The sequence below is a fragment of the Megalobrama amblycephala genome, linkage group LG21 (genome assembly GCF_018812025.1).
Source record: "Megalobrama amblycephala isolate DHTTF-2021 linkage group LG21, ASM1881202v1, whole genome shotgun sequence".
In the NCBI taxonomy this organism is placed as follows: Eukaryota; Metazoa; Chordata; class Actinopteri; order Cypriniformes; family Xenocyprididae; genus Megalobrama; species Megalobrama amblycephala.
Genome location: NC_063064.1, coordinates 22029714 through 22045958, shown reverse-complemented (window position 1 = coordinate 22045958; position 16245 = coordinate 22029714). Strand labels below are relative to the sequence as shown.

At 35.7% G+C, this 16245-nt stretch overlaps 3 protein-coding genes across 4 annotated transcripts in view; 2 read left to right on the top strand and 1 right to left on the bottom strand.

The window, feature by feature from the left end:
* The first annotated feature begins 1354 nt into the window (after positions 1–1354).
* On the top strand, positions 1355–6298 carry utp3 (UTP3 small subunit processome component). Its single transcript, XM_048172848.1, has 16 exons — positions 1355–1536; positions 1843–1927; positions 2001–2057; positions 2142–2198; positions 2327–2462; positions 2632–2700; positions 2809–2930; positions 3030–3182; positions 3290–3361; positions 3476–3516; positions 5060–5156; positions 5236–5337; positions 5417–5550; positions 5635–5689; positions 5850–5957; positions 6047–6298. Exons 1-16 carry the CDS (start codon positions 1520–1522, stop codon positions 6134–6136), a joined length of 1395 nt encoding a protein of 464 aa, XP_048028805.1. The 5' UTR covers positions 1355–1519; the 3' UTR covers positions 6137–6298.
* Positions 6299–6333: 35 nt separating this feature from the next.
* ppcs (phosphopantothenoylcysteine synthetase) lies at positions 6334–11231 on the bottom strand. The gene is made up of 4 exons (XM_048172849.1): positions 11079–11231; positions 10123–10646; positions 9929–10032; positions 6334–7153 (listed from the first exon to the last, which is right to left on the bottom strand). Exons 2-4 carry the CDS (start codon positions 10637–10639, stop codon positions 6833–6835), a joined length of 942 nt encoding a protein of 313 aa, XP_048028806.1. The 5' UTR covers positions 10640–10646; positions 11079–11231; the 3' UTR covers positions 6334–6832.
* A 1101-nt stretch (positions 11232–12332) lies between these two features.
* The window catches only part of foxj3 (forkhead box J3), a 95711-nt gene continuing 91798 nt past the window's right edge, over positions 12333–16245 (top strand). For both annotated transcript variants that reach the window (XM_048173461.1, XM_048173460.1), the window contains exon 1: positions 12333–12576. The gene's annotated coding sequence lies outside the window, so the exon portion shown is untranslated. The remainder of the gene's footprint in view (positions 12577–16245) is intronic.

Genomic DNA, 16245 nt, shown 5'->3' with positions numbered 1-16245 from the left:
TCAGTGAACGGTGTGGTAGGCGGGTCTGGACCTAGATAGATAGATAGATAGATAGATAGATAGATAGATAGATAGATAGATAGATAGATAGATAGATAGATAGATAGATAGATAGAGGAATCAGAATGAGCTTTATTATGTTTACACATGCAAGGAATTTGTCTTGGTGACTTCTAGTGCAGAAGAAAGTAAAAACATTTTACAGACACACACACACACACATATATATATATATATATATATATATATATATATATATATATATATATATATATATATATGTGTGTGTGTGTGTGTCTGTACAATGTTTGTTATATATGTCAATGTTTATATATATATATATATATATATATATATATATATATATATATATATATATATATATATATATATATATATATATATATATATATATATATATATATAATTGGTTTAAAAATACTATAGTAATGTATAGTAACTATAGTGTTTTTGAACCATACTATAGTAAAGTACTTGAATGAATTTGTTGTGGTAATTCTATATAGTTGCTGTGGTAATATAACAACTATAGTAATATAAACAAATTACTTTACTCAATACACTACAGTTTACTGTAGTAAAAACTAAAGTATACTACGGTATTTATTTGTTTATCAGTTCACTATAGTTAATACTACAGTATGCATTCATTAACAAAGTGTTGTAAAAACTATAATATATAGAGAGTAAACTACAATTTACTATAGTATGGTTCAAAAACAGTTATGAGAGTTTAATTGTTCAGATAGATGGATAGAATTACACATTAAAAATGAAATATAACAATAATAGCCTATAAGAAAACAAAAATGTAAATAATGTATTTTAATACAGTAGTAAATATATATAGGGATACACACACACACACACACATATATATATATATATATGTGTGTGTGTGTGTGTGTGTTGTGGTAATTCTATTATTGATACTGTGGTAATATAACATCTATAGTAATATAAACAAATTACTTTACACAATACTGTAGCCTACTACGTTTTCTACAACTATAGGGTATAATATAATGCAATACACTACAGTTTACTGTAGTAAAAACTAAAGTATACTACAGTATTTATTAGTTTATCAGTTCACTATAGTTAATACTATATGCTGTAGCATTCATTAACAAAGTGTTGTAAATACTATAATATATAGAGAGTAAACTACAATTTACTATATTATGGTTCAAAAACAGTTATGAGAGTTTAATTGTTCAGATAGATAGAAGCAAAAAGTAGTATTTTAGACGCTCAGATCTATTTTCAAACAACGGATTAATTTAGGAGACTTTTATTTTGACACAGACTCACTCAGTAGAGGAAGTACTCACTTAGTTTACTTCCTGTTCTAAAGGCATGTGGGAAGTGCACGCGGATGGTTGTTGATCTGTTCTCACCTACATGTGTCTTGGTTTATGAGCTATACAATATTTGTTAACTGTTCGAATATTTAGATAATAAGATCAAGCAGTAATTTTTATTACCCGATGACATCATGGTCCGAGCAAGAAGGTTAGTAGTAACGTTACACTACAACATGTCGTCGTTCCTGCTCGTTAAGACAGTAGTAACATTAGCACTTTGATCCTACAGAGCCGAGAGCACATCAGTTCTTTAAACATATATATGTAAAGTCCACAAATAAACAAGTTAGTTTATTGTATTCTGCATCGTTTCTACCAACAAATTGTATAAATAGACACGAGACAGGGCAGACTTTTGACGCCTGCACTACTCGGTGTAAAGATATAATTTAGGTCTTTATAATTTCATTTTAATCACTTTGCAAATGCATTTTTTATTTTTTTTATTTCAAAGGGTAATAAGAAAGCCTAGAGCAAAGAAGCAAGAGGAATATGACAGTGATGACCCTGACCCTGAAGCAGAAGCCATTCCAGATAAGGTATTTGTTTGTTTGTTTGTTTAGGTATTATTGTGGCATTCTGGTTGTAAACATGTTTGTGTTTTCTCATCAGAAATCGGCAGCATATGTGGAGGATAAAGTAGATAAATTCCACAATGAAAAAATCTCAGTGAGTTATATTTTCTTCATGTTCTTTATGCATGAATAGTCATATTATTCTTGCACATATTAAACCTTTGGCTTTGGTCTGTAGAATCTCTTGGCTCGAGGGGTGCAGGAAGACAGTGATGAAGAGGATGAAGATAAAGCTGTAAGCAAATGAAATTGCAGAACGGTTGATGCATGACTTTTAAGGCTTTTTATTGATGGTAATAGTGTGAACTTTACTGCTTTAAAAAAAAAAAAAAAAAATCACCTTTTTTTCACCTTTTTTTTTAGGTGGAGGTCATGCCCCTGACACTTTCTGACTCTGAGAATGATGATGATGAAGAAGAGGAGGAGGAGGAAGTGCAAGAAGAGGATAATGAAGAGGACACAGACATGGAGAGTGACCTGGAAGGACAGAAAGATGACGGTAATGTGCTTTAAAGATATTCCAAATATAAATGTTTGTGTTTTACACTACAGTGTATTTAACAAAACATTTTCAAGAATATTCAAGCATATGAAAGTGTTTTCTTGCCCTGCACATAGATGTTCAAGCCAAGGCATTTTCTCTGACACTTTCATTTCCATTCTTACAGATCTTCCAAATGACATGGCTTGGGGAGACAAAAAGAATATTTTTTATAATTCTGATTATGTCACTAAAAGTAAGCATTTTTCATTTTACCTACATATGTATGACACATTATAGCTTTATATTATTATACAATGCAGTACATATTATAGCATGTTTGATTTGTATTTTTATTTTGCAGAGGGAAAATCTTTTGAAGAGATTGAGGCAGAAGACAAAGAAGAGGAAGAGGAGGCCAAAAACATTCAAAGGAGATTGGCAGCCAACCTAAGCGAGGAAGACTACGATCTAAACCTGCTTGAGGTACTACAATTCCTTTTTTTTTTTTTTCTAAAGACATCAGCAGAGTTCAGGTGTTTGCGTCATATATATCCGTCTTTGTACTTTCCTGTGGTTTATTAGGAGTTTGCAGCAAAGGCTGAAGAGGAGAAGGGGGTTGAAAAAGAGGAAAAGATTGTGAAAGATTTGAAGACCATGTCACAGAAGGAAAAGCTCAAACTGCTGAAGAAAGAATCACCAGAGTTGTTGGAACTTATTCAGGACTTCAAAGTAAAGGTAAAAGCTTGCAGGAATAACATTTATGTGGCCTTTTTGCATTGCTATAAAGGGTTTTCCCTCAGTTCTGTTGTATTGCTAAATTTGAGTATTTTTGGCATACTCAGCTTACAGAATTGAGGGATGAAGTTCAGCCCCTTGTGGAGAGGGTCAAAGATGGACGGATTCCTCCTGGAAAGGTGAGTTAAATCTACATAATTATAGCTGTAATTGGACTATTATTCAAGTTTTATGTAATTACACTTTAAAACTGACTCAATTTATGTTTTCTTTGTATCCTTTCCATCCTCTAGGGTGCAAAATACCTCATTATGAAACAGCAACTTTATCTTAAGTAAGCATTTCCTATATCATATTATAAACTCTTAACTCTGTGAGTGATTGCACTATGTATAATATATCTCTGTCATTCAAAAGTTTGTGGTCAGTAAGATTTTTGAAATGAGTACTCTTATTCAGCAAAGATGCATTAAAATGCTGTTCTTTCAAACTTTCAATTAATCAAAGAATCCTGAAAAAGAATATATCACAGTTTCCACAAAGAATATTAAGCAGCACAACTGCCATCACAGGAGTAAATTACATTTTAAAAATATAATAAAATAGATTTATTATTTTAAATTGTAATAATATTTCACAATATTACTAGGGATGCACCGATAATGATTTTTCATAGCCAATTCCGATTGACAAATTTTTTTATGAGAGAACTGGCTGATTCTGATTTGATGCTTATTTGCTCTATTACAGACCTTAAACTAACATTATCTGTAGCCATTTGAAATTAGAGGCAACCACTGCATTTTAATCACGATCCAAACAAAGATGCTACACGCACATAACATTTGATTTTAATTAGATCTTTTTAAAATTCAAAGCAAAAACAGCATGGTCTGACTTTGTCAATTTATGCTACATAAAACATACCTGCACAAGCGTGGGTATCTATCTGCCGGTCGGAGTAATGGCCATGCTGAAAGGTAGTGGGTGTGCCCAAAGGTCTTTACAGTTGGTTGCGAAAGCTGCACATTAGATTAGGGTTAGAGGTTAGTTTCTGTTGTTGCATTGTATACCTTCTGGAACACCCCTACCTTACAGAACACCCCCATTACTCCAACCTGCAGCTATCCCTGTCCTGCTGACTGTAAACAAAGCAGCACTGCGCTTCTAAACACTACTTTCTTAGGCATTATACAGAGGAAAGAAAAAGCAATCAACTTTTCTGAAGACAGTTCCTTTCAGAGATACACTTATATAAACTCCCACCCCCTAATTCGATATTTATATTTTTTCCCAATATTTCGAGCATTGCGAATGGAGCATGGCCTGTGTTAATGTCCTGTTTGCAGATTACGCATAAGACATTTTGGGAATTTATTGCAATGCAGTTTGTGTGTACGGAGCAGAGATCAGCCAAAATAACTGTTGATAGCTGGTCGAGAAATGTTATAGGGGGCAGTTGTGGCCTAATGGTTAGAGAGTCAGACTTGTAACTTGAAGGTCACAGGAAATATAGGTGGGGGCAGTGAATGAACAGCACTTTTTCCACTCTCGTTACCCACAGCTCGTTACCCTTGAGCAAGGCACCTAACCCCCAAACGCTCCCCAGCCGCTGCAGTAAAAATATGCTCACGGTGTGTGTGAATTCACTACTGTGTGTGCACTTGGATGGGTGAAATGCAGAGCACAAATTCCGAGTATGGGACACCATACTTGCTTACACGTCACTTCACTTTATTACCGTTTTACTGTATTTTTGGTCAAATAAATGCAGCTTTGGTTAGCATAAGAGACTTCTTTCAAAAATCGTACCGAACCCAAACTTCTGAACAACAGTGCAATTCTATTTTTCATTATCAATATTCCCTTCTTTCCAGCTATTGCACAAACATTAGTTTTTATTTGGTTCTAAAAGCTAAGAGAATTCCAGCACATAACCATCCTGTGATTGAGAGATTGCTTACCTACAGAAATGTAAGTATAATCAAATTTACACTTTTTTTAATTCACATTTAAAAACTTTTAAGACTTCATCTCATTATCACTTTCACAGCTGATAAATGAACTAGGAGCAGTAGATGCTAGACTGGCTCCTCAACTGCGGCAGCTTCTCTCTGGAGAAAAGCCAGACAAACCTGCAAGGAGATCAGCGAAAGTATTTACTTTCCCTTTTAATTTATGTCAGTATTAGCACTGGCTCTATTTTTGCTGAGTTTGACGTGTCTTGATTTCAGGTATCAGAAGAGACCGAGTTGGCGGAAGCAGAGGAGTCAGATTTGGATGAGGAAGCGAATCTGCGCGTTTACAACGCCATGGCGGAGAGGCAGAAACTCAAGAGGAAAAAGATTGAGATGCAGAACGAGGATGGGTGAGTCCATTTACAACATTTAGCCCTTGTGGTTTGTCATAAATAATGTTTCAGAAACCTTACTGTCACTGACTGCATTACTAGATTGGTGGAAGAGGAAGGGAAGGAGGGAAATGCTAAAAGAGGGATCACCTATCAGGTGAGGTGTTGTGGTTAATATGCCTTCAACTCGTCTCATAGCCAAACAACTTTTCAAAAATCTTTAGCATCGACTGACCTGAAAGTCAGTCATTTTCCATTACATTTAAACAATATTACGGACAGTGTTATCATATTCGCATCATGTGTTTTGTGAAAAGATGTCCAAGAACAAAGGGCTCACACCCAAGAGGAAGAAGATTGACCGGAATCCCAGAGTCAAACACAGAGAGAAGTTCAGACGTGCCCAGATTCGTCGCAAGGGTCAGGTAAGTGTCATGGGATTCATTTGTATAATTCACTTTCATTTGTAAATCATTATCCGAAACAGACACTGATTACAGATGGTTTGTGTCAGGTTCGTGAGGTGCGGCGCGAGGAGACGAGATACAGTGGAGAATGGTCTGGTATTCGTGCTGGAGTTAAGAGGAGTGTCAAACTCAAGTGATCAATCTATTGATGATACTCATCCAAGCTTGAATGTTATATTAAAATGGACTTTTTTTGGTGGTTGTTTATGCTTAATATCCCAGATATCAACAGATGGAAATGACATGTTTTATACAACAGCTCAAATTTCGAATGAAATAAAATCTCGAGTTCAAAAGTTCTGATTGTGCAGTGCTATTCAAAACTGTTTACATATTCAGAAAATGTACTTCAAAAGTACTTTATTGCAGAAACATTTGTATACATTATTTATAATTTAAAATTTATTTTTACATCAGCAGCTGTTAAAGTGTGATTTGTTGCAGATAGACTCAAAGTTGATTAATAAGAACATATTGCTTAGTAATAAGATACTAAGCAAATGCAAGTTTAGGATGATAGCTAGTGAAACATACATTTATATCAGTTTGTTTTTAAACTATGATTAAAGGCCAAAGAATGTAGCTAAAATAACGTTAGTACAGAGGACATTAACATAAAGGAAATTATTAGATCGGTAATAAGCAACTGAATTTCACACCAGAAAAGTTTCCGAACTTGCAGACATCATTCGGAATGACAACAAACAGAAGTTTCAGGATAAGCTTCTCTGTTCAAATTTGAACCATAATCTTTACAAGACAACAAAAAACATCCCACATCTGCCTGAAAGAGCAACTTGAGCCTACATGCTATGAAATCACAGCAAGGTTTTTCATACTTGAGACATAAATTGACTGTGTGCTGCAGTCAGATTACTGACAATCCTGTCCTCTATCTCTACCTCTTTCTGCACTTCCTCATCTGTGAGGACTAGCTCGTGTTGTGTGTCTTTAGTGACCACAACCACATAACCACGGCGTGTGTCGAGAACATTCGCAACCACTGCCTGGTGGTTGTATGTTTCTAAGGCACGCCGTGCTCGCTCCAAAAGGATGGAGGGATCCGTTTCCAGCTTGAAAGAGATGACAAATGCCTGAGGTGCCCAGTCCTTCACCAATGGGGACAGCATCTTGGGAACCATCTTCATACTTATCTAAATAACATAAACAGATGAATGACATGTCATATGTTGTTTGGTGCCAAAGGAACTAAATGTAGACTAGCACAAGGGTTTTCTGCAAGGGAGTGCTAGGAAAAGTTTAGAGAAAAACTGTAAAAGAATGAATGAATAAAGAGATTAAAATTAATTTAAATAAATAACGCATCGAACAGTATAGTTATAGTGAGTAGAAAGAATCAAATTAAATTTGTCATTAATGACTCACCCTCACGTCGTTCCACACCCGTAAGACCTTTGTTTATCTTTGGAACACAAATTAAGACATTTTGATAAAATTTTTATCTCCCATAGAAAGCAATGAAAACGGCACATTCAAGGTCCAGAAAAGTAGTAAAGACATGGTTAAAAGTCAGCGTGACTACAGTGGTTCAACCTTAAAGGATTAGTCCACTTTTAAAGGTGCCATCGAACGTTGTTTTTTTTTTTTTTTTTTACAAGATGTAATATAAGTCTAAGGTGTCCCCTGAATGTGTCTGTGAAGTTTCAGCTCAAAATAGATTTTTTTTTTAATTAATTTTTTTAACTGCTTATTTTGGGGCATCATTAAATATGCCCACGGAGCTTGCGCTTGCATTAAACAGTGCCTAAACAAAGTTTACACAGCTAATATAACCCTCAAATGGATCTTTACAAAGTGTTCATCATGCATGCGGCATGCATGCGTCGGATTATGTGAGTATTGTATACTGTTATATTGTTTACATTTGATTCTGAATGAATTTGAGGCTGTGCTCCATGGCTAACGGCTAATGCTACACTGTTGGAGAGATTTGTAAAGAATGAAGTTGTGTTTATGAATTATACAGACTGCAAGTATTTAAAAATGAAAATAGCGACGGCTCTTGTCTCCGTGAATACAGTAAGAAACGATGGTAACTTTAACCACATTTAACAGTACATTAGCAACATGCTAACGAAACATTTAGAAAGACAATTTACAAATATCACTAAAAATATCATGATATCATGGATCATGTCAGTTATTATTGCTCCATCTGCCATTTTTCGCTGTTGTTATTGCTTGCTTACCTAGTCTGTTGATTCAGCTGTGCACATCCAGACGTTAATACTGGCTGCCCTTGTCTAATGCCTTTCATAATGTTGGGAACATGGGCTGGCATATGCAAATATTGGGGGCTTACACCCCGACTGTTACATAACAGTCGGTGTTATGTTGAGATTCACCTGTTCTTCGGAGGTCTTTTAAACAAATGAGATTTATATAAGAAGGAGGAAACAATGGAGTTTGAGACTCATTGTATGTCTTTTCCATGTACTGAACTCTTATTTAACTATGCCAAGATAAATTCAATTTTTAATTCGAGGGCACCTTTAAATAAAATTTTCCTGATAATTTACTCACCCCCATGTCATCCAAGATGTTAATGTCTTTCTTTCTTCAGTTGAAAAGGAAATTAAGGTTTTTGATGAAAACATTCCAGGATTATTCTCCTTATAATGGACTTAAATGGCCTCCAGACGGTTGACACAAATGATCGCCTTGCACGTGCTTCCTCTTTCCGTATTCTTCAAAAAGCTTACACTGTATGTCCTATGCCTTCCCTATTCTACTTACGGAAGGAACGCGGCGCCAGTTTCATTTTTTTCCGTAAGTAGAAGCACGTGCAAGGTGATCATTTGTGTTTATAAAGCATATACAGTTGTATTTTTTTCAAAAATGACTGATCGTTTTGCTAGATAAGACCCTTATTCCTCGTCTGGTATTGTTTAAAGCCCTTTGAAGCTGCACTGAAACTGTAATTTTGACCTTCAATCGTTTGGATGTCAATGAAGTCCACTATAAGGAGAATAATCCTGGAATGTTTTCATCAAAAACCTTAATTTCTTTTCGACTGAAGAAAGAAAGACATGAACATCTTGGATGACATGGGGGTGAGTAAATTATCAGGAAATTTTTATTTAAAAGTGGACTAATCCTTTAATGTTATGAAATGATGAGAATACGTTTTGTAAACAAAACAAAAATAATGACTTTATTCAAAAGTTTCTTCTCTACCCTGTCAGTCAGATGCAGGAGCTGGCCAATAGTCTGCGTTCTAACGTAGAACATGGAAGCTCTGTAATGTGTCTTCAACATAAACTGCATAGAATGACAGGGTAGAGAAGAAGTCATTGTTTTTGCGCACAAAAAGTATTCTCGTCGCTTCATAACATTAAGGTTGAAACACTGTAGTCACGTTGACTATTTTGACCATGTCTTTACTACTGGATCTTGAATGTGGTAATTTCATTGCTTTCTATGGGAGATTAAAAAAAAAAACTCTCGGATTTAATCAAAAATATCTTAATTTGTGTTCCGAAGATGAACAAAGGTTTGGAACGACATGACGGGGGAGTAATTAATGACAGAAATTTCATTTTTGGATGAACAAACCATTTAATAATTTAATGTAATGAAAACTAAATATTTTCCATATAATATTTTACATGTTTATAATTTTATATTATATATATATATATATATATATATATATATATATATATATATATATATATATATATATATATATATATATATATATATATATCATATATATATATATTCATATATATATATATATATATATAAATTATTGGGTCTTTATCCATTAAAATAGCTGAATTTCAAATCTTAGAATGGGGGGGGGGTCCCTTACACGAGGATAATATTTGGTGACTTGGGCTTCTAAAAGATTGAGAAACCCTGGCCTAGCAGACTGAATTCATATTTGAATTTTCATACAACACCTGAAGTGGCCCATTAGAGGACTGAATTTTATGTTCTGGCATTTCAGATGCTGGGATGTAGAAATCAGAAACAGCAGCAGCCAAATAAAACATAGCCTTGGACCCTAGGAGGGAAAAACAGAATTAATTATAATTAGTAATAATCCCACTAAAATGTATTTGGCCTACAGTAATCATAAAGTGTCTTTGTTCACCTATGGAGCTTAATGCTTGGGCTGCAGCTTTGAGAAGATGGAGGTACTCTGACAGGGTGTTGAATTCCACCGGCAGCAGTAATCCTGCTGCTTTCACTGCCTGATAGCGCTTTAAAACCTTTGCAATGTTTGGAAGTGTGTTCTGATCCACTAGGATCTGACCATTGCCCTCCTTACCAGTCTCTAATCGTAAGCTATCCAGTAAATTGACCCCTGTGTATAGACGAGTATATGGGTAGAGAGAACGATGCCTATGCAGAAAAATCACTGCATAGCCTGAGTCCAGGAAATACTCCGCAGAGGATGCCCCACGCCGACCACTGCTGAAGTTATCCAGGAATCGTACCGTTCGGGATTCCAGAGGAACTTTAGTTCCTCCCGAGGTGATCAGAACTACTCTGCGCCCGGCCGAACTGTGATGTTCAGCAAACTCTGCCATGAGTTTCCTGACTTCTTCCACATGAGAGGGGACCGCAAACTCTTCAGACAGTCCTCCATCCACTGCACTTGAGGCCATTGTAAAGCTGAAAAAAAAGTTTCAGATATTGATGTGTTATCAATAGGCATAGGGCTAAAATGCCAATTTGGAATTAAAATATGCTTAAGATGAAGATCTGACACATTCCAGACCCAAAATAATATGGCATTACATGCTACATAATTGACACTGAGCAGCACTGTATCAATATAGTGTTTGTTGGTTAACTTAGAAGTGAAGGTCAGATGAATATTTGACCAACTGCGTACAGTATTTCCAAGTTAAGTTTGAGAAAGAATATCATAATTAGCATGACTATCACCAGACAAAAACTAATGTATTTTCAATTAACATGCGTGCTACACTAATCTTATGTGTTGCTACCTAAAAACAATATAAACATTATCGCTGTCACTGTATGCTGCTGTTATCGCACTGATATTGATAAACGAACAAAATAAGCTAAATGAAGGTTTACCTGTTTGCTCACTCACAAATAAAACGCGAAAGAATATAATTTACTTTCGAATGACCCTAATAAACTTGGACTGAGTGTGTGACAGATCAGCAGCAGTTCCTACATCTTATAGTGGTTGGGTGTGCGCATGCGCAGCTATAGCTGTTGTGATTGGCTCTGTCAGAGGTCTGCGGTGTAAATTCCAAAATAAAAGCTTTAGATTAATATTTTTCCTCCGTTTTTATGTGGATCGTGAAACACAGTAATATGAAAGACAAAAGAAGTACACAAGAAAACAGAGATAAAATGAGGACAGTATAATACGTGGTTTATTTAAAGTATTTAATTTAGTATGGTGAACAAACAGTGGTATAATTATGCATCCAACATACAATAAAAAATATTGTAGGCTTTGTAGGAGTAAAGAGCTATTGCAAAATATGTGTAAAACATGTAACCCTCCTCCAGGTTCACAGGGGGCAGCATTGTTTAAGCAATGCGAAATGAGAAGCGTTTCTACAGCTCATTTTGCAAACATGAATGATATATTTACCCATCCTACAAATTAAGGTATTATTTAACTCTTTATTAAAAGATCCACAATTATGAAAAAGATGAATAAATATTAACAATGGATTAAAATGCGAGAAATTAAGCTGTTATTTAAAAACTGAAACACAAAAAGAGGTAAAAACAAGTCAGGAATACTTTTCTTCTTCCAGACACAGTGTGAAAACGTCGTCATTAAATTAACTTTATTTTTGTTTTTATAATAACATATACATACATACATACATACATACATACATATATATATATATATATATATATATATATATATATATATATATATATATATATATATATATATATATATATATATGTGTGTGTGTGTGTGTGTGTGTGTGTGTGTGTGTGTGTGTATGTGTATTTTTTTTTTTTTTTTTTTTTTTTTTACTAAATTTGATGGGTACTATTCACACCTTCCGAAAATTTACATTCACATTTTCAACTCATTCGTTCATAGGCATAATGATCAGTATTGTTATTATCAGTAAAGTTTCTTATGAATCGATTATTACATTTAATATTCGAAGCCGTTTATGATATGATTATTTTAATTATAAAAATCGTAAATGTGAAATGTCTGATAATAATTCTCGTGTCAATATTTTGTACACTAAAGGCACTACTTTCAGGCTGCAAGCCCTGTCGCAGCTTGGTACAGTGGGCCGTTCTCCGGCTAAAGCCCAAAAGTAGTTCCGGATTTTTGATCCGCGCAGTCCCCGGATGTTAGCTATTCAGAGAGAAAGGCGAACGAACGAGAGAGAGGCGGAGAAGCTAGGAGACGCAACGGACAAACCGGTAAAGGGATTGCGGGTCTCAAACCCACGATAAACACGGAGAGCTGAGGCTCATTTCGAGGCGAGAGAGGGAGCTGTGATCGAAAAAAGGAAGGGGAGGGGACGGCTAACTTTGACAGACCTGCACTGGCCTCCAGTAGCGGACACGAGCCTGGGTGAGTGCGGGTGAACGTTACAAGCTCGCGACATGGAGCTCGCGAAGTTGAAGTCAGGGCCCGCGAAAAATGGACGACTTTAACTGTTAGTTGTGTGGTGCTGAAGTTCTGAGTAGAGCGGGAGGACGGACGTCCAGGCCTCAAGTGGTATGCTGCTGTCGCTGCCGCCGTCGGTCGGGGGCAGGTGGGGACACGGCAAGATCCACTGTCACAGGAGAACAAGTTTAGTTAGCAAGCCAGCTAGCCGCCTATACGGTTTTTATCAGACAGGTAGCGAGAGTGAGCTGCTGATTAGCCGCCAGCTTTACTTTAGCTCGCCTGCTATTTGTTTGCGTGTCTGACAGGCGTCTGACGTGAAATATTTGTGACTGAAACTCGGTCAGTAAGGCGAGCTGGAAGGGGGCTCTTCGACCGGGAACTGCCAAACGAGCAACTTTAGGTCCTGTCAACTATCAGTAGTTGGAGGTGGAGGCCGTATCTATTAATATTTTGGAAACAGACGCGCGGCAGCTGCGTGTCATTTTAAATACGAATCCTGGCCAACTTGTGGTGCCATTAATATGCATACGAGCTCTGTTTTTGTGCGAACAGGACATGTAGGATTGTTTATGGAGCGTTACTGAGACTGTATGAAGTTGTGCATGAGTTATTTACATCTGTCAGTATATGCTGGATGAATAGGTGTATTCGACGACAGGTGATCATACTCAGTAAGTTTCTACAGTCAGATCCTATATAGAGCCTCATTTGCAAGATTTCATACACATCGTATCTAGGTAACCTTGGCTGTCATATCTAGTCAATGCATGGCTAGCCCCCCGTCTACTCAGCAGCTGGAATGTTACCCGCTGTCTGTATTTGGGGTTTCCCCTTTAGCTACTGCAAATAGAGACCTATACTGTCATGTTGTGCTCTATGTTGAATTTGCTTTCTTGTTGTTTATATCGCGATGTCTAACGTTTATAATTTACTTGGAGCTACCATAATTTGACATTAAGGCAAGACACCACAGGTAACAAATATATATCACTATACTTCCCCAGATGATTAATGACAGTTGTTTTGTAATGCAAGTGTTCTGAAACTGCATGTTTAAATATGCAAATAACTAATCTAATAAAATATGCACTCATTTGCATCAATTGTAATTTATTCATTTTGTTGGCATTAGAGTTAAAGGTTTTTACAAAGCAGATCTCTTCATATCAGTCCTTGAATCATAAAATACTGTAAAAAAAAAAAAAAAAAAAAATCTAAATGTTTTTAGGGATAAAATGTAAATCAGACAAATTATATATGACCAAGCCTGTCTGTAAAAACTTCAGAATATAAATGGGAATAAACCTGGAAAGTTTGGTGTTAGTGCTACTGAAGTGGGGATTTCTGGCTCAGTGTATGTGAAAAAGCTAATTTTGAGAAAACAGCCTTTAAAGATGAAAAATGTACAGATAAATATAGAGAAAGTGTCATAAAATAAGCATTTAAATGTGTATTGTGGATGTTTTCTTTCCACTAGTCTGAAAACATGTTATGAAACAGAATAGTCAAACATCTTAAAAATTGACCAGTGCATGTAAAAACAATGGTTTTGCCTGTAGTTGACAATGACAGCTTGTCTGCATATTTTTGCATGCACGTTACATTTGTAATGGCCTGATAAAGATTGACCATCAGCATTCTATTAGTTATAATGGGATCCCGAACACCCCCCCCCCCCTCCCCAATTCACTTAAAGAGTAGAGTACGAATGGAGAGATGTTGAATTATGCACCAGCATGCTTAAAATATTGAATGATGGACATATGTGAACTACCCGAGACATATTTTCCCCACCCAGTCAGTGTGGCAGTACAATAGTGTGAAAGATTCACGTTAGCACCAGACTTGTTTGTCTTTGGGTTGTCAGCTCACAGAACGCAGAAAATGATTGAACCATCAGTTGCCTGTCAGAACACGCCTGGTGGTTCTTGTGCTGAAACTGCTACCTTTTAGTATTTACAATTATTGCATCAAGAACATTGTTACATTTGTTTAAAAAATGATTGAAGTAGGGCTGCACGATTATGACAAAAATCATAATTGTCGATTATTCCCTTGAAATTGTAATTGCGATAAACCTTAATTACGATTATCACAATTTACATTGGATGATGTAGTGAATAGCTTTATATCATTATTTGAAGCAACTGCATGCCATTTTTTTGTATAAAAAAAACAATCTGAAAACAATTTTTTTTTTTTTATTGTTTTTCTTTAGCATTAAACATCAAATGTCAATTGTGTATTGGTTTGGTTTCTTCTTTAAATAATAATAATAAAAAGTCAGCATATGCATGGTATAATAATAGGGACTTTTGCCACCAATGTAGTTCCCCATGAACTAATGTTCCCATAGGGCCTGAAGTGACGTAAACTGCACTTGTTGTTGTTACTTTTATTTTGACGGCGCTGAGAACAGTTCAGACAGATTCTGAGCACACAGTCCTCACATTCCCTGTCTTCATTAGTTTATGTTCTGTTTAACAGTCCTGCCTAATACATTATTAGATAGAACTGTTATACAAAGAAAGTAGACAGTATATGAAAAAGTATTAGCTTTTGCCATGTGGTTGATGCCCACTGTCGCTAGCTTAGCTTCAATCATTTGGTCTGCTCAAAGTCGCCCTGGATGTTCTCCTTGGCATACGGCTCAGAGGTCCATTTATCACTGTTTTCCATGTTTGCAGAGAGAGTTTGTGAAGTAAATATATAGGCTGTGTACAGGGCTTTTTAAAAATGGCGAGTGCTGGTGTTTCACGTGCGTTCGACATATCAGCGTTCACCTACGTCATTGGTAGCTCCTTTTGTGCTGAGTTAGACCATTTACACTCTGAAGTAGTCGTGATTCGCCTCTCACAACATGACGTGCTCATAACACACCTCTTAAACACGCAGAATAATCTTTGAACGATTATGAAATCGTGGCATCCGTAATCGTAATCACGATTAGAAATTCGATTTTTTTGTGCAGCACTAGATTGAAGTCATGCATGTTATGCTGTACGTTTGATCTCTGTAGCTTTTTGTACTCTTGTATTGATATAAAATGGTATAGCAGGCTATCAGACTATAGGGTTGGGCGATATAACCAAAATCTTATATCATGATATGAATAATTTTATTTCAGGATAACAATATATTTATTTTTGCTTTTAAATAAAGTTTTTATATCAAAATTGAATTAAAATTTCATAAATCTCATCACCAATTTCAAAATCACACAAAAACTAACACAAGCCTAACTAACATTAGTTAAATTAAAAAACCTAAAGCTCACTGAAGACAAGTAAACAGTCGGTGATAAAATAGGATCAAAGAAAATAATTACAAGCAATAGGACAAAAAACTACAATAGAACAAAGACACAAATGAAATAGACCTACCTGAAAAACTTTAAGCACTAGATATAAAATAACTGCAATAGAACAGACACAAATGAAATACTCCTACCTGAAAAAATTCACACACTATATGCCTATAGGAATAGGCTACTACATATTGTATCAAATGTACAAAAAAACACTGTCTTTATACTAACATTATTCTCATTAAAGATACAAAAATGATTGTCAAGAGCAGTGAGATTGTTTGATTAATATTAATGGCACAAACGGCAGCAGGCTTATTAGG